This window comes from Leucoraja erinacea, chromosome 1 (assembly GCF_028641065.1).
Source record: "Leucoraja erinacea ecotype New England chromosome 1, Leri_hhj_1, whole genome shotgun sequence".
Lineage (NCBI taxonomy): Eukaryota > Metazoa > Chordata > Chondrichthyes > Rajiformes > Rajidae > Leucoraja > Leucoraja erinaceus.
Window position 1 is genome coordinate 160,211,537 of NC_073377.1, and position 25,973 is coordinate 160,237,509.

General features: G+C 38.7%; 2 protein-coding genes across 4 annotated transcripts in view; one reads left to right on the forward strand and one right to left on the reverse strand.

Annotated features, from left to right (window-relative positions):
* fhip1aa (FHF complex subunit HOOK interacting protein 1Aa) overlaps positions 1 to 3,036 on the forward strand; it is a 197,060-nt gene extending 194,024 nt beyond the window's left edge. Inside the window, exon 12 of the mRNA XM_055646739.1 lies at positions 1,644 to 3,036. Within this exon, the coding sequence (XP_055502714.1) occupies positions 1,644 to 1,843 (200 nt within the window). The 3' untranslated portion in view covers positions 1,844 to 3,036. The remainder of the gene's footprint in view (positions 1 to 1,643) is intronic.
* A 447-nt stretch (positions 3,037 to 3,483) lies between these two features.
* gatb (glutamyl-tRNA(Gln) amidotransferase, subunit B) overlaps positions 3,484 to 25,973 on the reverse strand; it is a 28,003-nt gene continuing 5,513 nt past the window's right edge. For 2 of the 3 annotated variants that reach the window (XM_055646762.1, XM_055646754.1), the window contains exons 4-13: positions 25,415 to 25,607; positions 22,809 to 22,931; positions 18,443 to 18,556; positions 18,128 to 18,212; positions 16,366 to 16,410; positions 13,989 to 14,178; positions 13,224 to 13,357; positions 8,843 to 8,921; positions 4,941 to 5,075; positions 3,484 to 3,897 (exon numbers count right to left, since the gene is read on the reverse strand). In XM_055646762.1, the coding sequence (XP_055502737.1) occupies positions 3,772 to 3,897; positions 4,941 to 5,075; positions 8,843 to 8,921; positions 13,224 to 13,357; positions 13,989 to 14,178; positions 16,366 to 16,410; positions 18,128 to 18,212; positions 18,443 to 18,556; positions 22,809 to 22,931; positions 25,415 to 25,607 (1,224 nt within the window). In that variant the 3' untranslated portion in view covers positions 3,484 to 3,771. The remainder of the gene's footprint in view (positions 3,898 to 4,940; positions 5,076 to 8,842; positions 8,922 to 13,223; positions 13,358 to 13,988; positions 14,179 to 16,365; positions 16,411 to 18,127; positions 18,213 to 18,442; positions 18,557 to 22,808; positions 22,932 to 25,414; positions 25,608 to 25,973) is intronic. The other variant, XM_055646770.1, reaches the window with a different exon arrangement.

The following is a 25,973-nucleotide window of genomic DNA, read 5'->3' on the forward strand; positions in this document are numbered from 1 at the left end:
CTTCCAGACAATCTCCCCACACCGACATGCCTTATTCCCATTAAAGTGCAACCTCATCTGGCTTGAACATGCCCCTCCAAGTGTCTCAAGCCATCCAGTCTGAATCACATTTCCCCCCAACTTTGCAAGTGAATGTGGTGGAGACTTAACTGGAGAATACTAGCATTTTAGTGCTATTTTATAAACTTCCTCAGTAATTCCTAAAAATCTGACTGTAGGTCCTCAATCATTTAACGTTCCATATTTTGGTTGTGTCATGCACCTTAATTTCTAGCTCTTCCCTCAAAACATCTTTTAACTGTTTTTCTTTCCCCAGCATTGTGCGGTAATGCCCCTGTCCCACTTAGGAAACCTGAACAGAAACCTCTGGAGACTTTGAGCCCCACCCAAGGTTTCCGTGCGGTTCCCGGAGGTTTTTGTCAGTCTCCCTACCTGCTTCCACTACCTGCAACCTCTGGCAACCACCTGCAACCTCCGGGAACCGCACGGAAACCTTGGGGGGGGTTTCCGTTCAGGTTTCCTAAGTGGGACAGGGACATAACTATGCCAAATGGATAGTACCTGTATGCCCCCTGCAGAACCCCCCATGAATATTGCTTTAATAACCTTCTCTGTTCCCCCTGCACATGCCATTGTCCCACAGTGCCATGCTGTGGATTGCACCGATTCACCAATCACCCTCACTAATCTAGTGTCAAATAATGGTTTGTGCAGGACCCCATGATTCTTGCATTTCCTATCGTTTCTGATGGCTGCTATTGACCACCTTGACCTCTGAGACTGAGAATTAAAGAGAGACCATCCCTTCTAATTGCCACATTCTGACTCTGGTCCTCTGTGGCAGTCACACTCAGTTGATGCTGCACCTGCTTCTAATGCGCTAGAAAAACTGCATCAACATCAAGGATAATACTAGCACAGATATACCGTGTTTATAAAGCTAGGCACCTCATTGATTGTTATGACCAGCTGGTCCACCACTACCAGTCATGTAACCATTTGCACAGGGAAATATTTTGTTTTGAAGTCCAATGCAAATTTAGGGAAAAATATGGTTGGAAGAAAACCTCAATTGGCAGGGAAGAACTGTAATATGAATCCAGAAAGCCTGATGTATAAATTGTGAAATCATTTAGTTCCTAAATGGTGAGTTACACAAGGCTTTAGTCATTGTATTTTCCCCATTTTAATATTGATTTTCATAAATATGAAAATTTTAATTAGCTGTCATGTGAGAATACGATAAATGAGTAAACATGGGGCAGCACAGCGTACAGCTCGTAGAGCTAACTCCTCACAGCACCAGGCATGGTTCGATCCTGATCTTGTGTGGAGTTTGCATGTTCTCCCTGTGACATAGTGGCTTTCCTCCAGGTGCACTGGCTCCTGCAACATCTCAAAAACCTGCAGGTTAATTTGCCTCTTTAAATTGCCCCTGGTGTGTAGGAAGTGGATGGAAAAGGGGATGATATACAACTAATGTGAACAGGTTCTAGGTATTCGACGAGGACTCAGTGAGACCAAAGTTCTGTTTCTATTCTGTATATCTAAAATATAAAAAATAACATGAGAATTGTAGAATATGAAAAATAATCATTGTAACTGACTTTTGTATTTTTGTTTTCCTTGAAAAACTTTTGCAGAAAGTGAATATAAGACACCAAGTAGTGCCCAAAATCCACAACAACTTTTGAATAGTTTCAGCAAGACAGTGATGCCTTCCGGTGTGAAAAGTGCAATCAACGCCGCAGTTATCTTCACTGAATTTCTTAAGGAACTTGCAGCAATTGCACAAGAACATTCCATCTTATCTCATTCTGCTCTTGCGGACTGTGAAGAATAGTTAATTCGGTTGAAGAAATGTTTAATACATATGAAGCATTTTCTTTTTAACTTTTTTTTTCCAAAACAAAATATATTTCTACCATGCCTTAACTCAAAACGGAACGGGATAGCAGGAATGGGGAAAGAGTGGAACTATTTTATCTCAACAAAATGAGAAAAAACCGTGGAACTTTTATGCGATTCAACTACTGTTTTTTAAATGTAGTCACCTTATTTTTGGAATAGGCACAAGTATAATTGTTTCTCTATGCAAGATGTACATGAATTGTTCGGGGGACAAAATATTTTAAATATTTAAAGATGGGTATTGTATTTTTGAGTATATTTAAATAACAAATCCACATACATCTGGCAGTTTGTGAAATTAAAATGTGCACATCTACGATGCAAATCTTCTAACATTAACAGTCTGCAACATTACATGGCATAAATAAAACACCAAAGAGCAAATGTGTGGATAATGAGACTGTCTGCCTTTTAAGACGCTAAAAAAAAAATCAATCTGTTCACTTGATTGATATTATCTTTTTTTTTAATCAACTTTAAATCACATGTAGCATTTCATGACAATTTTTAGGCAAATATGATACAAAAGTTGAGAATGACTATTTGCAGCAGAAAAGTAACAACCACAAACAAAGGCATGAATTTAATGTGGCTGGCCTGATATTGTTTCTGTATGATAAAAAAAAAAAGTGCCGTGTTGGCAGAATTTGAGAGAGAATTTATTGTTGGTGTTGAAGTTACCTTGAGATTATATCAGGAAAAAAATTTGAAAAACAATAGGATTATAAAAAATATTTAAATATACAAGTCTTAAGTAGTTCTGGGTTTATAAAATGAAAATATTTTTATTGCATCCTGATGCTTCTCCATAAATGAGGGTTATTGGTATTTATAAATAAGCAGAGAAGTTTCTCCTGAAGAGCAAGATAACTTATTAAAATATTCTCTGTGGTTCAATAAAAATAATCGTCTCTGTGTGTCTGTATACAAGCTGCCAACATAGGTGTCTACTGAGGAACTGTTTATTTTGTTCAGTACCTTGGCTTGGGTTTAAGCATTAGTTTGTCAAAACTTCAGGAAAATGTTTGTTATTGTAGAGCGATATATAAAAAATAACATATTTCAAATATGGTAGACAAAAATGCTGGAGAAACTCAGCGGGTGAGGCAGCATCTATGGAGCGAAGGAATAGGTGTTGAAGATTTCGGGTCGAGACCCTTCTTCAGATTAATTTAAAATATGTATCTTTCACAACCACATATGTTATATATTTTGCAATCACACAAATACTTGAAGTAACTGGACAATCCAACGCTTGTGCAAACCAATCTGTAATCAGGAGCATTGAGACTGGAGATCTCATTAACAATTGCTCTTGTGCCAGCTTTTGAGGGCAGCAACAGTAGAAAAGGAATTCAAACTGCAGTTTCTGGCTCGAACTTCCGTCAATCCAAGTTCACAGAAAAGCTGTTCCAAAGTTAGTTTTGTGAATAGAAATCCCATGCTGGATCTCAGCCACCAAGTTCACTTCAGGTCACTGTGCAAAGAGATTTGTATTCACAATTGTCCACATACAAAACAAACGCTGTCACTGCAAAAATGGCACAAGTAATTGAATTATACAGATACATCTTATTTTATTTATCATTTTATTTACATTTATTGAAAACTAGTTTATTTTCCATAACTGGTGCGCAATCTGGTTGCAATTCATCATTACATTAATAAACATCTCTGTGCAAATAATGCAGATGACACAACTTTTAAAATTATACAGCATCATTAACCTCCGTTTAAAGCAGAATCTCCAGAATCTCTTGTATGACGGATGCAATCCCAAAGCTATGGCAACAGATTGGCTTGCAAATGTAAAATCTCAACAAGCTCCGCCATCCATCTTAATTGATGAGGTTGCAACTTTTAGGACAATTTCTTTTCTAAAATGGATTTCACCAGTGAAGGGGATGTACGGCCATGTGTTGCTCTCTGAACCTGGCCAATCAGTTTGTTTATCACTTTCCAATTTCCTTGCCGTATTTCAGAAACCTAGAATTGAAAGGAAAAGTTGCATGAAACCAGACTAAACACATATGTTATCGTACTATTACTATTAAAGTAAAACTGCACTAATCTGGCACCTTCAGGACTGGTGGTGCCACACTCGCAATTTTTTTGGACCATTGAATACCATTCTTATAAAAACACTGATATTTTTAAAAGATGTTACACAGTAGTGAGTAGTGGAATACATTTTCAATGAATCAGGAGAATGCAAAGGAACTGTGGAAATGGACCCACAGCGAGCTGGATGCTGAATCATCAGGATTTCCAAGCAATGGAACCGTGAATTATCAGAGGTGCCTTGTGTTTTTTGGATTTTTCTGGGGAGGTCTTAGTTTACCTCCTTATAAAGTCTGGTACGTATACCCTTGTGCAAGGCGGTCCCCTTTAAATTTTGTACATGCATCTTGTTGCCAGTCCCTTCTCACTGCAGGTGACCTTATGGACCCCAGAATAATTGTGACCATGATCCAACTCATCCCCGCCCACCTCTATCTGTGCAAAAATGTATCTTCCTTTCTCACCTATTCCTCTATGGATACGAAAAAAATAATGTCTTTCCTTCCTTGAAGAATTTGAAATTCTATTGCAAATAATTCACACAATCAGGTTATTTTAAAAAATTGTGCTTAATAGATTGCCGTCAATCAAAAGCCTTGAGTATAGGGAAAAGCATGCAAATGCAGTTAGATTACAAATTAATCATGGCTGATCTCTTTGAATAGTGATACGGGCTTTATATGCATAGTCACATACAACATGCCTACAAAATTACTCAAAACCATATTTTAACAATAGTGCAAGGCTAAACAAACCATATTATTACATTGCGTGAATTGCTGAGATCACGTATAGATATTTCATTTGCCCATTTCATGTTTTTACACAGAGCAGCGAGTAGAGAAATTACTGTGATATCAATACAGTATTAACATGGAACAAACTTAGATCTTGCATGATTGGCCAGTCTTATTTTCCTCATTCCGGCATTCAGATAAAAGGCAGCAATAACTGTAGAAATAACTTACTTCTGTAGGATGATTTTCAATAACACTTTGACAGATCTGTTCTAATTTCTTCTGGTCTTTGATCAGTCCCAATTCTTTTAGTTCAACTATCTGGGTTGCAGTTTTACCATCGCCCTTCCACAGTTCAACAAGTACCTACAAATCCAGAACCAGAACTAAAATATATCACTGTTCAAATCTTCAAGGGGAAAGTACAGTTCCATAAGAGTATATTATCCAGAATTATTCATATCAAATGAATGATCCAAACCATATCAAGATTCCTTGGATGGTGCAAATTTGTTTTATTTTAAATGTCATTATGTGCTGTAGATTAAGCCTCCCTCATACATTGCCACCTTTAATCAATAACCATATAAATAAAGTTATTATTATTATTATTATTATTATATAACGATATAAGCCTCCCTCATACATTGCCACCTTTAATCAATAGCTGCACAAAAATAAAATCTGACCATTTGTGCCATTTATCAAAGATGAAAGTTCAGTAGGCTCACCATAAACATCCACGGCACATTTAGGGAAAGCAAGGAGAGATTTAACTTCGTCCCTCCATAAGATGCACATCCATAAAGGAATTAGGTTCTGCTCTGATGTCCATTAAGGCTGAAGAGATGACTGATATTTAATGTCAAAACTGATACATTCCTTTTTACATCCCTAAAATGTTCAGGTCAGACAGAACCTCCTTTGACAAATCCACAGTCATTGATTAATCGTGCCATTCCAAAACCTGATTTACGCTCTTCCTCAGAATTGTTACCAACAATTTGCCAAGATCAGTCGGGCGTCCAGTTACTTGATCTGTCCCTTTCCTAACTTTTGAACAGCATTAATATATCAGTAACTTTCCAGTCTTACTGCACTACATCTGCAGCGAAAGGATAATAGTCAGAGCATGAACTATTTTCTCTCTTAAGAGCACAAGATATATTTTATCCATGTCTAGTAATTCATATGCTTTCAACATTGCTCGTAACATTCTCTCTGTTTATCATTTCCAATATTTACACTTGCCCATCTCAGCGTCTATAATGTTATCCTCTTTCATGAAGACGTGCAAGGTATTGATAAACACGCACAAATTCTAGCTCCACTCTTGGGCAGCTGTTGTGGTTCTAATAAAATCTACTCTTTCCATTATAATTCACATAGAGGGCATCTTCCAACACTTGTTCACCCACCCTCTTTGCCTTTCTGACTTCCTTTTAAAATATCACCTCCTATATGCAATTCCCATATTCTGGCTTTCTGCTGTTTCATGGATTTGTCATAAGCTCTTCCTTTTTTACCTACCAGATGTGTTCAACACACACACACACACACACAAGGGACTCTAATTGAGAGCTTCTCTTATTAAAAAACAGATTTATTCTAAATTTTCATTAGTTCATTCTTGAATGCCTCTGGCAGATCTGACACCGATTCACTTTCAATGAGCACATTACATCCACTTTGTTAAATCATACATTAACCTTGTAAAACTGCCTGAATTTAAGATTTATATTTCTGATATATCTTTGTCCTTTTGCATATTTATCCTGAATTTAATTAAAATATGATCACCGCCTCCAATGAATGAATGAATGTCATTGCACATGGTACAACAAAATTTAAAAGTCAATCCCACGGTGCGATTCACAAGAGCAATTTTAAATATATAAGAAAAGGTAAAAATATATACATATAAAAAAAAATTACAGATAAATAACAATAGCAGCTGAGGTAGAACCATTCAGTTGAATGTGAGTGTTATTTCTTATTTTGCATTGTTAAGTTCACGTATGGCTATGGGGTAGAAGCTGTCTCTGAGTCTATTTGTGCGAGTTTTGAAAGACCTGTACCGTCTGCCAGAGGGCAGCAGGTGGAACAGGTTGTGTCCAGGGTGGGAAGGGTCCTTCAGGATGTTGGCTGCCCTGCCAAGGCAGCGAGAGCTGAAGATGTCCTTCAGGGAGGGCAGTGGGCAGCCAGTGATTTTTTGTGCGGTGTTGATGACCCTTTGAAGGGCTCTCCTGTCCGCTGCAGAGCAGCTGGCATACCATGTGGTTATACAGTACGCCAGCACACTCTCGATGGAGCAGCGGTAGAAGGACACCAGCAGCTTCTCCTCCAGGTTGTTTTTCCTGAGGATCCTCTGAAAGTAGAGTCGCTGCTGGGCCATCTTGACTGCTGTGGTGGTGTTTGTAGTCCAGGAGAGATCCTCCATAATTTGTGTGCCCAGGAATCTGAAGTCTGAGACCCTTTCCACACAGTCCCCATTGATCCTTGCGCCACTGTGATCTTTTCAGCCTCTGTCTGACTACTTTGAGCTGGCTATATGATGATCTTTGGAATGCACTTCAAGAATTTTGCTTCTTCTATTTTGATTCAATTGTTCAATAAGGTTCAATTGTTGGATATTAATGGTGGAATAGCAAGATGGATTCAACAGTGGCTGAATGGGAGATGCCAGAGAGTAATGGTGGATGGCTGTTTGTCAGGTTGGAGGCCGGTGACTAGTGGGGTGCCTCAGAGATCTGTGTTGGGTCCACTGTTGTTTGTCATGTACATCAATGATCTGGATGATGGTGTGGTAAATTGGATTGGTAAGTATGCAGATGATACTAAGATAGGTGGTGTTGTGGATAATGAAGTAGATTTTCAAAGTCTACAGAGAGATTTAGGCCATTAGGAAGAGTGGGGTGAAAGATGGCAGATGGAATTTAATGCTGATCAGTGTGAGGTGCTTCATCTTGGCAGGACAAATCAAAACAGGACGTACATGGTAAATGGTAGCGAATTGAAGAATGCAGTTGAACAGAGGGATCTAGGAATAACTGTGCATAGTTCCCTGAAGGTGGAATCTCATGTAGATAGGGTGGTAAAGAAAGCTTTTGGTGTGCTGGCCTTTATAAATCAGAGCATTGAGTATAGAAGTTGGGATGTAATGTTAAAATTGTACAAGGCATTGATGAGGTCAATTCTGGAGTATGGTGTACAATTTTGGTTGCCAAATTATAGGAAAGATGTCAACAAAATAGAGAGAGTACAGAGGAGATTTACTAGAATGTTGCCTGGGTTTCAGCAATTAAGTTACAGAGAAAGGTTGAACAAGTAAGGTCTTTATTCTTTCGAGCGCAGAAGGTTAAGGGGGGACTTGATAGAGGTCTTTAAAATGATGAGAGGGATAGACAGAGTTGACGTGGATAAGCTTTTTCCATTGCGAGTAGGGAAGATTCAAACAAGAGGACATGATTTGAGAATTAAGGGACAGAAGTTTCGGGGTAACATGAGGGGGAACTTCTTTACTCAGAGAGTGGTAGCTGTGTGGAATGAGCTTCCAGTGGAAGTGGTGGAGGCAGGTTTGATTTTATCATTTAAAAATAAATTGGATAGTTATATGGACGGAAAAGGAATGGAGGGTTATGGTCTGAGTGCAGGTAGATGGGACTAGGGGAGAATACGTGTTCGGCACGGACTAGAAGAGCCGAGATGGACTGTTTCCGTGCTGTAATTGTTATATGGGTATACTGTCACAACTAATGTTAGATAGATTGAAATCCTCAACTTGCGTTACCTTATGAACTTTCGAAACAGTTTTGCTCTTTCATCTTCTTTTGTCTATTAGAGGGAGACGGGCTATAGTCACACTCAGTATGACGGGTTGTTTTGTCCCTTGATACAAACCATACACTCTACTGTATCATCCCACTTCACAGCTGCAACTCTTTCTTAATTATTCCTAATCACAGCTGGGTTTTTTTTTTTAACTCACAAGATTGTACCATTAAAATCAAAATCTATTTAAAAAAGTGAGAATTGTTTTGGTAATTGCATTTTATTTGAAGTTAAGAAAAACATTTTTAATAGCCTCTCCTTTGCTGCCAATCAGTCACAATGCAGAAATTCTATTAACTCACTTGTTTTGCTACTGAGGAAGATATCGATCTATCTTCCAAGAGATTAAGCACTTCCGACATATCAGTGGGACTGATGGGGCTGAAAAACACCGACAGAAATTAAACGTTGAAAGTAAATTAGCAAATTAAAATCACAAGCATACAAAATCCAACTACATATATAAAATAGTGGAAGTGTAAAATTGAGGTTTAGCAACCGTTTACGCCATTTCGGAGGCTGGTTTATTAATGTCATATTTTCATCAAAATTATGCAGGGGTGATAAAACTAATTGGCAAAAAAAAGAGATAAAACATGTACTCCACAGGGACGGCACAAGTAACAATTTTTTGAATGCAATCTTGTCCCAAATTGTAGCCTACACAGTGTTTGACCAGAAAGCAAATAAGAGACCAATACGTTTACTTATTTCAATTTTACATGCCCCTTGTAGATGTACTGTTTGTAACAATCGCTGACGTTTTTAAAAAAATGCAAAAATTCTTAAAAAGGGATCAGGTCAGATTACAATGTTACAAAACTCACTTTCAGCGGCAATGCAGTTCTGCCACTGGCCGTGTGCGTGACTTTGGCGCCTTTGGGGAGGGGGGGGGCGGGATTAAAATGCCGTTTTCTTCTGCCTGTCCGAGATATATTTTCTCGGGCTACTAACTGATGCTGAAAAATCATTCCGACTGTTCTCGGAAGTTTAAAAAAAAAACCGCAGGACAATTTAATTGCTGGAGTAAAATAAAAATCTACTTCTAACACCGTCAACGCCGACAACGGGACGGATCTCACGTATGGGACAAAACATAAGGTAAGTCGTGTATTTTACATATAAACTTGCTTCTTAGGATTACTTTAATCCAAATTTCATCGCTGAAAATTTGATTATGTAAATATACGAACCAGCAGTGTTTTTCCTGCCGATATAGGATTTAAATTCACCGCAAATACAACATTCCAATCGATCTGGTTCCACAAAAACCCACTCGCAAGATGATTTAAATGGCTATTAATTTACGGGAATTAAACACTAAATTTCTTCCATTGGCCTATAAATTCATGACATGCGATTTAAAAATCAGGTTATATTGTGAATTTGTGTGTGAATGTTATTTGGACACTTAGGCTATTTAAAAATGTTAACCTTTTCTTAAGAAATGGATAGATGTTTAGATCTAGTAATTAAATTTTGTAATTAGCTACAATTAGGTAACTAACTAATTATATGCTTTAATTTCAGGTCATCCAAGTTTCATATTTGTTTCAGAATGCTTCAATCTATAATAACTGAACATTGCATTCAGTTCTCTTAATTTTTAAGAAAGTTATGGGCTTTTGACTGTCTTCGATCACAGCTTTTGAGTTAAGTCAATGGAAAAGCAATAGGGACAAGATGCTAATTTCCGAGTATGTAAATGGCCATAACGTTTTTAATACTGAAGATATGAAAGTGAATTAGGTGTCAAATTAAACTTCTTTTTATGCTTTATCTGATGGGATAAATTGCAGACTTGATTTTTTTTAAATCTCAAAATTTTGTAACATTGCCACACAGATCACTTGCACTATATTTGAAGTCAAAACAATCCAGAAGCAGGTGGCTTTCAATTTCAACTCGTCCCTCACTTTCATGTTAAGTTTTCTTACTATTTTTCTTTCTCCTGACAAAGGGAAAATTGCATTGATTATTATATGATAATCTTGTCATAGCACTTGAATCTTCCCAAGTCATCTTCTGCTAAGGTTCCAATCATTCAGACTTTATTGTCTGTAACATTGCAAATTCTTTCAATTCTACTTTGCACACAAACTTCCAAAAATGCCCTCCTTTTCTTAACTGCTTTTTTTTCACAATAACAGGAGCCTTGGTCCAGCCATTAACAAGCCTACTGCTCTTACCGACTATATCTCATCAAGCTGCTTATTGATCATGATAGACACACACAGCTGGGGTAACTCAGTGGGACAGGCAGCATGTCTGGAGAGAAGGAATGGGTGTCGTTTCGGGTCGAGACCCTTCTTCAGACTGGTTAGGGATAGGGGAAAGAGAGATAGACGGTGATGTGGAGAGATAAAGAACAATGAATGAAAGATATGCAAAAAAGTACGATGATAAAGGAAACAGGCCATTGTTGGCTGTTTGTAGGGTGAAAATGAGAAGCTCGTGCAACTTGGGCAGGGGAGGGATAGAAAGGGAATGCCTGGGCTACCTGAAGGGAGAGAAATCAATATTCATACCACAGAGCTGCCCAAGTGAAATATAGGATGCTGCTCCTTCAATTTGCATTTAGCCGCACTCTGACAATGGAAGAGACCAAAGACAGTAAGGTCTGTGTAGGAATGGGAAGGAGAATTAAAGTGTCCAGCAACCGGGAGGTCAGGTAGGTCCAGGCGGGCTGAGCGAAGGTGTTCCGTAAAATGATCACCCAGTCTGCGTTTTGTCTCGCCGATGTATAAAAGTCCACATCTTGAACATCGGATACAGTAGATGAGGTTGGAGGAGGTGCAAGTGAACCTCTGCCTAACCTGAAAGGACTGTTGGGGTCCCTGGACAGTCGAGGGAGGAGGTATAGCGACAGGTATTGCATCTTCAGCGGTTGCAGGGGCGGGGGTGGTTTGGCAGGGAATGAATGCTAACCAGGAAGTTGCAGGGGTAATGGTCCCTTCGCTGCGGAAGGCGGAAAGGGGTGGAGATGGGAAAATGTGACTAGTGGTGGGATCCCGTTGGAGGAGGCAAGAATTTTGGAGGATTGTGTGTTGTTGATCGTGTTGTCTTCAAACAAGTCGTGGTTATTCTTAATGACGACTGCCCACCCACACCCACCATGCCTTTCTAGCTCATTTTATCCAATTTTCCATATCTGACGTACACTCTTCTAAACTCAGCGGGTGAGGCAGCACCTATGGAGCGAAGGAATAGCGACGTTTCGGGTCGAGACCCTTCTGAAGGTCGCCTATTCCGTCGCTCCATAGATGCTGCCTCACACGCTGAGTTTCTCCAGCATTTTTGTCCACCTTCGATTTTTTTCAGCATCTGGAAGTTCTTTCTTAAACATACACTCTTCTAAATGTGCTTTGAGATTCCTTCCCGCACATTGTCAATGTCAGTTTACTCAATGGCACTATATTCTGACGTGCACAAACAATATATTTTGGAGCTTGTTGTAAATATACCAATTATTACAGTAAAATGTAAAGCAGTGCTCTCTTACCAGGTCTGGTCATCCCCCCTGACCTGCCAGCCTGACCCCCCCCCCCCCCCCCCCCCCCCCAGCCCCAGCAACCCTCCCAGACCCACCCTGCCCCTCCGTCTCAACTGGAACACTCTCGTCCCACGAGAAGCTCCATCCACCCCCCCCCCCCCCCCCCCCCCCCCCCGGGCTCCCCAGCCTCAGACGCCTCCAAAAACGGGGGAGGGAGGAAGTGCGGGGGCAGAGAGGACGGAGAGGGGGAGAGAGAGGGCCCCAACATCAAGAGCGGTGGGAGAGATGGTCGATGGTATATGTACGTAGAGGGAGCTAAACTAGTGTGTGAACGGCTGATCGCTGGTCAGCGAGGGCCCGGTAGGCTGGAGGGCCTGTGTCCGTGATGCGTCTCTCAACTAAATTAAACTAAACTGAAGTGGATTTGAGTTTGGGAGGAAGGAGGGCCCAGTTGTACAGGGCCCTGGTGAGACCACACCCAGAGTATTGTGTGCAGTTTTTGTCTCCTAGTTTGAGGAAGGACATTCTTGTTATTGAAGGGGGCACGGCGTAGATTCACCAGGTTAATTCCCGGGATGGCGGGAATGAAACTGGGATGAAAGAATGGGCTTGTATTCACTGGAATTTAGAAGGATGAGAGGGAATCTTATGGAAACATTTAACATTCTTAAGGGATTGGACAGGTTAGATGAAGTAAAATTGTTCCAGTTGTTGGGAGAATCTAGAACCAGGGGTCACAGTTTACGAATAAAGGGTAGGCCATTTAGGACTGAAATGAGAAAAAACATTTTCACCCAGAGAGTTGTGAATCTGTGCAATTCTCTGGCACAGAAGGCATTGGAGGCCAATTCACTGGATGTTTTCATGCAAGAGTTAGATTTAGCTCTTAGGGCTAACGGAATCAAGGGATATGGGGAGAAAGCAGGAACCGGGTACTGATTGTGGATGATCAGCCATGATCATATTGAATGGTGGTGCTGGCTCGAAGGGCCGAATGACCTACTCCTGCACCTATTTTCTATGTTTCTATATGGACAATATTTCTAAGAGCCTTTTCAATGATAACCCAAGAAAGACTAGTACATTAATATTTTCATTGGCAGGTATTCAATGTTACCCTCCTGATAGAGTTATATGAATACAGCAAAAAAAAGTTAAATTGTCCACAAAACAACTATTAAACACCTCACCTTTGGTGAACTTTGACATTATCTTGCTTCAGGAGTGCCAGGAAGTCATTAATTACCCAACCAATTACCTTCTTTGGACTAGCTTGGGTCTGTTCTACAACACGTTCATAGAATTGTACAAGCCCATCTTCATTCTGTAAAACAAAGCAACACAAAATATTCCCTCCTTTCAATTTTTTTCCCCATTATTCCTTCTTAAATTCTTCTTCCACTGAAGCCCACGAAACGAGCGTGCTAAAATTGGTGAAGCAGGAAACAGCAATTTAGTTTTTAAGAAGGAACTGCAGATGCTGGAGAATCGAAGGTTACACAAAAAAGCTGGAGAAACTCAGCGGGTTTGAAGAAGGGTTTCGGCCCGAAACGTTGCCTATTTCCTTCGCTCCATAGATGCTGCTGCAACCGCTGAGTTTCTCCAGCTTTTTTGTGTAAACAGCAATTTAGTTGATGGTTACTATTAATTCTAAAAATCTCTATGCCAGATGTTTGCTAATGTAGTTGTAAGCATTTTTGTGATTTTAAATTGAGGTTAGCTACTCATCAATCTGGGGATGGTCCACGTGGCCCAGTTCCAACTCAGCTTCTTGGAAGCCTTCCATTTCTATGCCTACTTTAAAAAAAATGTCCTCCATGGATTAAGACTATTGCAACATAACATGCAAACGACAATAAATGTCACCGGTAGAATTGTGAAAGAAATTAAAACTCAGCATTTTCATCTTTGTGTTGATACGGTCTAAATACAAAGATTCAATTCTAATTACTTACCACCAATGTGAAGCTGTGTTCATTACGAATGCCATACTTTTCCACCAGTCTTGTTCTTTTAACACAAGGTAGCTCAGGCAGCTGTGCACGAATACTGTCAATATTCACCACTTGTTGAGGATTCATATTAGCAGGGAGTGTCTCATTGTCATAAATGATCAATGGAGGCAAATTTGGCTCTGGCATAAACCTTAAATATTTGGGAAACATTTTTTAAAATACAAAACAATTGATTCGTTTTAATATTCTTTGATTTTAAATATAAATATTTAATCAGAGGCCGACAAAAAAAGTATGCAAAATGTTATTCTACACCTGGAGTCACCTCTGTAGCACAGAAATTGTGCCCACCTTGAGCTATATGGCCTACTGTGTCCTTGCCAACAAAGTTGGCAAACTGGGCTAGTGCCATTTGCTTGTACCTGGCCCATAGCCCTATAAAAAATTCCTTTCCATTAATCTGTTCAAATGTCTTTTAAAAGTGATAGTTATATCTACTTCGAAGATAGACACAAAATGGTGGAGTAACTCAGCTGGACAGACAGCATCTCAGGAGAAAAGGTATGGGTGACATTTCAGGTTAAGACCCCTCTTCAGACTTATGTCAGGGGAATGGGCGGTACATAGATAAGGAAGTGTATAGATAAGGAAGTGTAAGGTGTGAAAACATCTTATATAGTTATATCTTATATAATAGATAGTTATATCTTCCTCTATAGTTTCCTCTGACAATTCATTCTAGATATGAACTATTCTCTGAGTGAAAAAGTTTCTCCCAACGTAATTTAAATTTCTCCCCTTCATTTTAAGCATATACCTTCTAGTTGTAGAAATCTCCACCGTGGGGAAAAAAGACGTGATGGATGTGCAGGATGATTAATTGAACATTTTCAAAAATCAGTGGTAAAAAAATAGACATATCATTCTATTTAACAAGAGAGAATGGACAAGGATTGCTTGCCTGAAAGCAACTAATCTTCCAGGAAACCTCTGTTTAAAAGTGAATACATAACACGTATTATTCAATCGCTAAATCATGATGTTGAAAAAACATAGTAAGCATTTACACATATTATTCACCAAATTACTCATAGTACAGGATAAATGCACAAAGTTAGTTGAAGACCAAATCAGTTTACCAACACTTATTAATACCACCATTACCTGAACTTTTAATTGCTAACTTTGCCTGCTTTTTATGATTATTGCAAAAACATCACAATCTTAGTGTTGTTGCATTTTGTAATTGTACATTTGAATGCACTAATGCATAACTTTTCATTGGTATGTTCAGAGTGGATTGATTAATTTATATCAGAGTAATCTCTCCCCTAGCTGAAACTCACATGGAAAATGAAAGAAAATATTATTGATGAGAAACTGAAGATTTTTGCAACATATCATTTGTAGTAAGGAACCTTTTACTTCCAAGAAATCTATATACAAATTTATTTTCTGTAATATATATGTTTTACATCTCACATTGTAACAGTCACTTCACTTTCATGACTATTTACAATATTCTTATAATTGGTTGTTCCAAAAGCATGCAAAGTATCCTCACAGAAATGAATTGTAAATGTATCCACAGCAGACTGTAATTATGGTATAAATGAGCAGTGACTGGAGAAAATAAAATCAACTCCTTTCGGGAAAAAAAACAAAAAAAGAAATGTTTCTTTATAATTAGCCTGAAAGTTTACAACAATTATTACTGGTGGCAAACACAATATTTATTAAGTATGGGCAGTTTTGCTTTGACACACGTTTCCATATACTAATTGGATAAAACATATTGATGAATTTAGGAACACTCTATATTACATGGGCCAAATTGCTTGTAACACAACTTAATTCAGGAACGAGAGAACCAATTAAAAGTTACTGCAAGTTGACAAGCAGAAAAAAAGCTATTTTGGGAATACGTCTGAGGGGAAAATACTGTTTCATGAAACCTCCCTGTGCTGATCAGACACCATAATTTCTTAAGCTCTCAGGCTGCTTGTTTCACCACGGGTAGCCCTTGAGATTGATAAGCAATCGGTTCTAGTGACACACGTGCAATAATAATCTAATAATAATAATAATAATAAAAATAATAAGGAGAAGAAACGATGTAACACATAGCCTTTTATATTTTTAGCTTGCAATAATAAAAATCAACGGAAGCTATTAAAAAGAATATTACTTTTGAAAATGCTGTGGGAAATATAAATTATTGAGAGTCTGAAACTCTAGCCCCTAACCTCCTTCACCCAAGAATATAATTGTTTTATCTCGAGCAATTTTCTATAACGTGTATTCTATAATTTTCTTAGGATCGCAACTATCGCGTTATAGCATAGCTGCCTATACATTTTCTTCAATACACGAGTACCTGTAGTCTTGTTTTCCCTCTTTGTCTCTCATAGATATGGTCTGTCTGAAAATAAATGTAGAATTTTCTTAAGAGCTAATTTCTTAGAACAGGTGCAAATTCTTCTCAAGAAAATCAAATGCTTCATAAACACATTAAAGTTTCTCTAAATTTAATAAAATAAATCCACTGATTTCTTGTTTTACCCTTGAAAATTGCAACAATATTCCATGCAAGTGGATCTGGATCCAGAATAATTTACAGGGTTAACAACGGATTACGCAATTTACTTCTTAAAGCCCTGTCCCACGGTACGAGTTCATTCCAAGAACCCTCCTGAGTTTGCCCTGATTCGAACTCGGAGATTTACGGTAATGGCCACTCGTCGGTACACGGGGCTCTCTTGCACATTATTCTTCACGTTGAAAAATCTTCACGAGTCTTCCCGTGCTTACCTGCCGTTAGCGAGTCTTCCCGTGTTTACCTGCCATTAGCGCTAAGAGACGTCCCCGAGTTCTGACGTACCCGCTATGTTCATTCTCCGTGCTTACCACGAGTTTGATTTTTTTTAAACTAGGGAGAGCTCTTGGAATGAACTCGCACTGTGGGACAGGGCTATTAGTATAAATGAAGTATAAATGATACAGTACTGCTGAGACCTGTATTGCTGCTAGCCACAGAATACTCAGTTCCTGGGACCTCTTAACACCAGTAAATATGAACATCTAGGTCTACTTCCAAGAAAGAACTAGATTATAAATCAGATTTGAAAACTAGATTAGGAGCAATTGTTTAATTGAACTTGAAATTTCTGATGAACACATTTGCACAATGTTATTGGACATAATGTTCTTGGGATTTAAATCCTGCAACAGTAAAGCAGCACCATATACTGCCAAGTTAGGATGTGTAACTTGGGAGAGGAATGTGTAGGCAGAGGTGGACCCAGGTGGATAATAGATGGTATTAACAAGGAAAGATGTGCTGGGTTTGGCTAATATAGTCATCAAACATCAATTGAATCAAAGGTGCCCATTGATCTGGGCCATTGCCAATAGCAGCGTTATATCTTGTAGAGTAAGAAAATTAAAATACCACAAAAGTAAGTCCGAATTAAGAGTTAGGACAGAACCAAATAACATGGAAACTCAAATAAAAGGTAACTTTAGTTTTAAATTACATGCAAACTAGTCGGCAGGTTAAAAATATTTTCAGAAGATGGTGGAATTTGTTAACAACCAAATGGGATTCCTTCAGATATTTTTGGATGGTTAAACGAAGGTGTGACTATTTCGAGAGTTTTCTTTCATTATTTTCCGATGTTTCTGTTAAACAGCTAATAAAATATGCTCAATCAATGATTACAAAATTGCAGCAGTACTAAAGATTCAAAATAGTTTCCAAGAAGTAACCAGGCAACATTTTAAAGACAGTGGCCAAACCACATTTGAGGATCATTGTGAGGAATATAAAGCTGGAAGAAGCTGTGTTTGTTTTTCATGTGCCTCCAGTGGTGTGAATAGCATCATAGTGGTTGGAAACATAGGCTGACATGCTGCTTGATCATTCCCAAGCTCAAAGATGCTAAAACCATCTGTGTTATCTGCTCGGCAATGGCAGGGAAATAGCCAACACAACATGGAAAAAAATGATAAAAGCTGGGACCTTTCTGTTCTGCATGGCTTAGCGACGCAAAATAAAAAAATTAAGCCAGATAGAGTACGATAATATCTAATTTCTCCTGTTCTTTACAGAGATACGCAAGTCCAAAACAAGTTCTCACCCTGATTTATAATCAAATGCTCTGGTTTCATTTAATATCTTCCCTCCATTCTCCAGTACTTCAATCTGCCTCTGAATTTCATAATCTGTTATAAAGAAAACTGCATATTACAATTAGCCAACAAACGAAATAATATTAATCTCCACTCCCAAAATGCTTTCCAAGTAAATTAAAAAATAATTAATTGCACTTGATTTTATAGTCACGTGATCAAAGAACAAATACTCATTTGAACGGAGTTTAACATTGTTAAGAGGGTAATGTTACGGAGTACCAAGCAACGCAAAGTAGAACAGATGGAGGACATTCACAGACCGATTGCTCTTGCCAGAAATCGGGCACTGTTAATATTTTTCACTTCAGTTCTCACGCCATATGGTTCCCCAGGTTGATGTACTGAAATGTTGGCATCCACTCTTAACTGTCCCTCTGTACAAATGAAAATGAGATATAACTACAATCAGTCTTTATACAAATTAATTGCATACAATCTGCTTATGGTTCCAGGACAGTGATTTTATCAATGTAGATTCCACTGAATCGTGACACTTTTACACAGAAGAATTATAATCCTACAATTATAATAGATTGTTTCCTTCAAAGTATAATACAAAAGGCGGAAAATTAACAGGGCATGATTCATATATTTCAGACTACATTAAATGTATGTCAGTAAATCTTGCACAACTTGCAGGGTACTATGTAGGAACAAGGAACAATGCATTTCGTTGTCTCTGGTACTATGTAGGAACAAGGAACCACTGGTACAAAAGTGAGTCAGTCAGCATATCTGGAGGACAGGGATATGTGGCGTTCAGTTCGGGACCTCCTTCAGAATATACTCTTGCAGGATACTATGATTTTTCCAAATCTTTAGCAGCTGAACACCAAGTATTTTCAGAATGTTCTGCTTTTAAGCATCCTCAGTACATTGGTTTGGAATTAAGTTACTTTATTTTTAATATGCTAGATAAATGAAATAGTATGAAACCATCCTCCACCAGTAAGCTCAGATTACTTTCATAAACAATGTTCAGTGTTATTTTTAATTTATTAGATATAAATACAATTCTCAAAGTCAGAAGTTTAATGTATGTGGGAAATTAGCTGTCAAAATAGGACTCTGCATAACCTATAAAATTCATAACTGGTGCAGGATCATTGACCCATCAGCAGGTAGCTCCACCAGAACTAGTGGCTTTTACCAACATAACTGGCTGGGACTTTTGTACGTTCACGTGTAATTGAAAGTTCCAAACTTCCAGACAACTGCTTGTTTCTCTCGAGACAACCACAGTGTGTTCCTGTACTCACTGCAAAGTCCAGCGAGAAGTGCAATATTCCATACATTTCCCACCAGATAGAATGCAAAATCTACCTTTTGAAGCTGCTGCTCTTTCACCAGGCCCACTCATTTCAACCACAGACAAATCATTTTTTTAATGACTTGGGTTAATTTAAAAGTATTTGTCTCTTAACAATATTTTATGTATTCATTTTTAAATTAGATGAATATTTTTAAATTATCTTTAATAGTGCTTGTGAGAGCAAATCTCAGAGAAACAGATATTCAATCCCAAGGACATCTTTTTACAGCTTAATGTGATAATTGGTAAACTGGGGACAAGGCTTAGCGATCTCAAAGCAAAGAGAATGAAGCCTTTGTTTATACCTGGAAATGCATTGTGTTTTTATGATCAGTTGGGAGCTGGCTACCCAGACAAATACTTCACCCAGAGATCCATTCCTAAGGTCTCCTAATCTGAGGAAAGACATTTTTGCCATAGAGGGAGTACAGAGAAGGTTCACCAGACTGATTCCTGGGATGTCAAGACTTTCATATGAAGAAAGACTGGATAGACTCGGCTTGTACTCGCTAGAATTTAGAAGATTAAGGGGGGATCTTATAGAAACTTACAAAATTCTTAAGGGGTTGGACAGGCTAGATGCAGGAAGATTGTTCCAGATGTTGGGGAAGTCCAGAACAAGGGGTCACAGTTTAAGGATAAGGGGGAAGTCTTTTAGGACCGAGATGAGAAAATCATTTTTCACACAGAGAGTGGTGAATCCCTGGAATTCCCTGCAACAAAGGGTGGTCGAGGCCAGTTCATTGGCTAGATTTAAGAGGGAGTTAAATGTGGCCCTTGTGCCTAAAGGGATCAGGGGATATGGAGGGAAGGCAGGTACAGGATATTGAGTTGGATGATCAGCCATGATCATATTGAATGGCGGTGCTGGCTCGAAGGGCCGAATGGCCTACTCCTGCACCTATTTTCTATGTTTCTATTCTAAATGAGAGTGCGCTTGAAGGGCAGGCAGCTGATGAGCTCAGGTAACACACCACTCAGCAGATCAGGCCATTATTTCTGTGTGTAACATGTCCTAGACTGATCAAGACTTATAAAGAACCCTGATCCCCATCATGTTATGTGATCTTTTAACTTGTGATGTATAAACTCAGGGATGGGTCATGCAACAAATCATGATGTAAATAATGTAAATAGAGACTGAAGGAGGGTCTCGACCCGAAGTGTTACCCATTCCTTCACTCCAGAGATGCTGCCTGTCCCGCTGAGTTACTCCAGCATTTTGTGGATCTTCGGTTTAAACCAGCATCTGCAGTTCCTTCATGCACATGATGTAAATAAGTTGTCTTTTCATCAGTCAAATCCACTGATTTCTGGCAGAACTTATAAACTAGTTTTCTCTGCAATGTGGTATCTCAACCACTTTTGGATATCTGCAAACAATCTCTCTCTCTTTAATAATCCCCTCCATCATTAGAAATCCTTATAATTTCTAAGTCCATTTCAGCTCTCAGTAATTAATCTATAATGCAGCTATTAGACTATATCATGGAATTATTATGGCACAGGGGATGGCCATTTAAGTAACCAAATCCCTGCTGGCTCCCTGTAGAGCAAGTAATTCAGTCTCATCCCCAATTCTTTTCCAGTGGTCCAGTAAATTATTTATCCCTCAGGTGTCTGTCCATTTTCATTTTGTTTCCACCACATTTACAAGTAGTAAGCTCCTGATCACAGGCACTGTGTAAAAATGTATTTGCTCAAATTATCCCCATTGTGAAATATAAGATTTTGCCCCAAGATACGCACATTTCCCTTAACTGCCTAAGAAGCATTTTACTGGACCAGGTGATATTTTTACTTTTTCAGCCTTTTAAATACCACTAGTTTTTCCCATGTGATAGCTTTTCTGCCTTCTCCTTCATTGTGAAAGTGGCAGCATTACAATTTTACTGAAGATAAATGCAAAACTATAAATCGATATTACAGCCATAAATTCTGCCTCCACTGGGCGATGCCTATGCCATTTCTAATTGTTATGATCTCTCACGCTATGTATTAAATGTAGAATCAGTTTAATCAGTTTATAATATTGGTAACTTATCCTTTGCCTAATATTTTAGACAATGATATTTTGATTATTATTTTCCAATTGCTCTCCCATTGAAAATGTGCATCATTTCCCCCACTTCATTCCCTTGAACTAAATCCTGCGCTGACTCTATGTGCTGGAAACATAATAGGGAAAATCTTCCAAGCCGTTGTCAGAGGTTCTGAAGGAGTCTCATGGCATTCACTATTCCAATTGGAACGAGTCCCAGATTTACACAGGCCAATTGCAAGTCCGAGGCACATTGAGTAACAGATGATATTACATCTGGCATTATGTTCTGCTGCTGTGGTCTACACGGAGCCTGGTTTTGCTGAGATTCCCCAGCATTATTCTGGAGAACTGTCCTTCAATCCCATGTCTGATGTTGTGCAGCATCAGTAACCCCATTCATTTCTTTGGTTATTCTCAATCTACTGGTAAGGGAGCAACGGTAATTAATTATACATTATTTTACTTGGGTTGATGTTTATGCATTTAAGCATCTTAATGTATTTTAACTAACTTTATTTTTTTAATTGTCTTAATTTTGACATCAATTTTAATCTGCCATTAAAAATATCATTGATCAGCTGAATTACTTTATTTTACAAGTATTCACTCTTTGAATTCTACCAAATCTTCCAGGGACATTGAAGGGCACAACCATAGCAGTATACTAATGTAATTGCGAACGGCCAGCCAATATGGCCCTCTGTATCCACAAAACAAAACTTGAAGGAAAGAAAATTCAGCATGATGCTGAGACAGTACTATGGGGACCAACAAAATCTGCTATGTTTCTCACTTCAGTAACAACTATTGAAAGTGCATCCATGGACTACAGGTTTAGACAAGTTCAAGATCGCTTGTAGAAAAGTAATTAAAAACGATAGAATGTGACGTACCTCTGGACTTCTGAACTATGCGACTACATTTAAACTATAGTTAGTATGTTTGAAATAAATGGTTTATGTACACAAAAAACATTTTTCAAATAATGTTCTCTCTACGTGATACACAGTAAACAAATCCCAATTCCTGTCACTAATTAATGAGCAAAATGGCCAATTATAGCATCCTTGCTGCCCCCCCACAGTGCAAATAACGAAAACTTTTCACAACCTTACACATTTTAGTGAAAAGCTCATAACAATATGTACAATGTTCAAACCCTCCCTCCTCCCAACAAAACAGCAGTTTACAACCATGTGTTTAAATTTAAACATAAATTTAAACTTTGTGAATACAGGATCACTACTTCAGATTTAGTGAACATGTTTACCTGCCATATTTCCATGGCTTGTCCCAAGTGTCTGTAGAATAAGTTGAAGCTCCCTAACGGCTGCTGCAGCTTCATCGCCACAACGCATATCTGGTTCCATAACAATCTCGATCAAACCAACCCCTGCAATCAAACAATTTAAGAATTACTCCTGGAAGGAAAAAATATATATATAATTTTAAGGGAGGGAAAGCCGGAAAGTCCGTACATCCTAAAACAATTTGTAATCAAATAAATGGTTTGAATAATATTGTTGCTGCTATGAAGGTAAACAGTCACCCCACGAGAAAATTAAAGGCACCTCAATCTGTTTCTATGTGATTGTGTGCTTGAACAGCAAGGAAACAACCTGCTGCTTTTGAAAAGTGTGGTTAATATTTTACTATTTGAATGATAAAAAAATGACTTGCATATTTTTAGAGACACTGATCTTGTGTCAGAATTTTCTTGTTCTGATACACTCTTGACTCTTGAGTAGTAGGTAATATGAATCCACAAAATACAATTACTGTCTTGACCCAGTGTGTGTCCCACTGTATTATGTGGAAAACGGACAGGCTCCACCTGTCTCCACAAAACAAAACAGCAACTTAGTTGTCCTTCAGTAATCTGTACAGCCAGCAAACAGGAAATAATGCCATGTCCATTAGGATCATAAAACATTACGATCATAACATATGATCCAGTTATATTCAAGGTCTGTGTAGTAAGTATTAAGATTTACACTGGTACCCTGGTACCATTGCCTAATCTTTGGAGATGGAAGGATAATGCACTCGATGACTTTTGAAAACCATGAAATGCTGAGGGAACAAAAAATTGATTAAGAAATACAACAAACAAAACCATACTACTGTGTCAAATCTTGAAAACCGTGGTCACCTTGCCGATTCTATGTTTCTACATTGACACCAACGTAAAGGATATTGTTATATTTTCTTACAACATAGGAGGAGGCACTCAGCCCACTAAGCCTATGTAAGTTCTTAGGAAACAGATCCCATTAAGGGGTTGGACAGGCTAGATGCAGGAAGATTGTTCCCGATGTTGGGGAAGTCCAGAACAAGGGGTCACAGTTTAAGGATAAGGGGGAAATCTTTTAGGACCGAGATGAGAAAAACATTTTTCACACAGAGAGTGGTGAATCTCTGGAATTCTCTACCACAGAAGGTAGTTGAGGCCAGTTCATTGGCTATATTTAAGAGGGAGTTAGATGTGGCCCTTGTGGCTAAAGGGATCAGGGGGTATATGGAGAGAAGGCAGGCACAGGATACTGAGTTGGATAATCGTCTCCAGTTGGTTCAAAATGCTGCTGCTCGTCTTTTAATTGGGACTCGAAAGAGGGAGCACATAACGCCAATTCTGGCCTCCCTCCACTGGCTTCCGGTGTACTTTCGAGTTCATTTTAAAAAATTTGTTTTTAAATCAGGGGGTACCTATCTGAGAGAAGGCAGTTGCCCAGGATACTGAGCTGCTTGGATGATCAGCCATGATAAATATGGACATGGTGGTGCAGGCTCCCTCACGAAGGGCCGAATGCATCCCTATTTCTACTTTCTCTTTCTATCAATCAGCACTTTGTTCCCAACAGTGGTTGTTTTTAAAGTGCTCCTGTAAACCATTTCATCACACATGCCCAGATAAGATAAGATAAGACCCCTCTGATATTGCTACCACCCATCTGCTCGAGGGAGAATTTACAATCAACCAATTAACTTAATTACCCCCACGTCTTCGGGATGTAGAAGGAAGCCACAGCACCTGGGCAAACCCACATGGTTACAGGAAGAACGTACAGACAGCACTGAAGATTAAAATTGTACTGAGGTGAGACAGCTACATTACCTCCAGTGCTACTGCACCCCCATTTGTCCCATTCATTTGGCAATATTGAATATATCTCTTTGGCCACTACTTTCTTTAGGTATCACACAAACATATTCACCTCAAACCAGCACTTGCACTAATCTAGTGGAACAATCACGGCACTCCTTACTTGGGAATGGAAAAAAAGTGTCAATTCCATCTTATACTAGATATCACTCTGACAATGTTGAGACCTAAATTGTCATATCCTAATTCATCTTGTGAACTATAAATGTCTGAGATGCCTTCAGACATGCCTTCAGTCTGATATGCACAGCATGGATAGACAAAGTTTTGAAAAAGAACCCAAACACACCATTGGCAGCATAAATCCTCCAAAAAGCATTCTTGCAAGGCCTTTAGAATTACTCCATGTAACTCCATGTTGAAACAGTGACACAAGGTATGGCCAAATAAAAGTCCCAGCATCAAAGCATCTTCCATGTCCAAAATTATTTTTATATCAGGTTATAGGGTAGTTAGTTCAATATGACTGAAATATTTTACAGGCTCAGGCAATGTGGAAGAGGGAAGGTGGAAGTAGGTTAGTGGGCTCATATTCAATCAGACTAATATCCCGCTGTCTGTCTACCTAGAATTCAGACCCGGAGCTGTCTGGAGCAGGAATCAAACGCTGTAGCATAGAGTTCCTTTGGGAAAGCAACCACAAGCCAATGGCTCCCTCCTTAAAATGAGCAATATTTCTGACTTACAATGACAAATCAAATCGGCCCACCTACCAGCCCTATTTAAATCAATTAATGTTTGAGTTCTTGCATCATCATGTAGACTTTTGCCACTATCTTGCTCCAGTTGGATCTGTTTGATTCGTACAGACTTGGGTATCATATTGTTCTTCCCAACAGAAAGGCTGTATGCAAGGTTTCCATCGACGGCAATTGGACATCTCTGTTGTGTAATCTGATATCCGACCTAAAGGCATAAACAATACCTTTCAAAAAGTCAGATCAAAATCACAGATTCAATTGTCATGGATCCTTTATATAGAAATACTCTGCATGTAGTATTAATAGTTCAACATCAAGTCAAAAGCATTTTTCTTTAAATAATCTACGATCACACACCACCTTTCTCAGTATATCTACATTACCACACCAACAGACACTGTTGGAGGCAAGGCAAACATAAATGCAGCTGAGCACTTGTCTTTGCAGCAGAATGCAAAACAATGGAAAACAAAGCAAAAAATTTGGAAAACAATTAAAAAAAAAATACAAATTGAGAAAAAAAATCTTTATTATTAGGTGTGTAAGAATTTGGTGGTGTGGGGAACAGAAT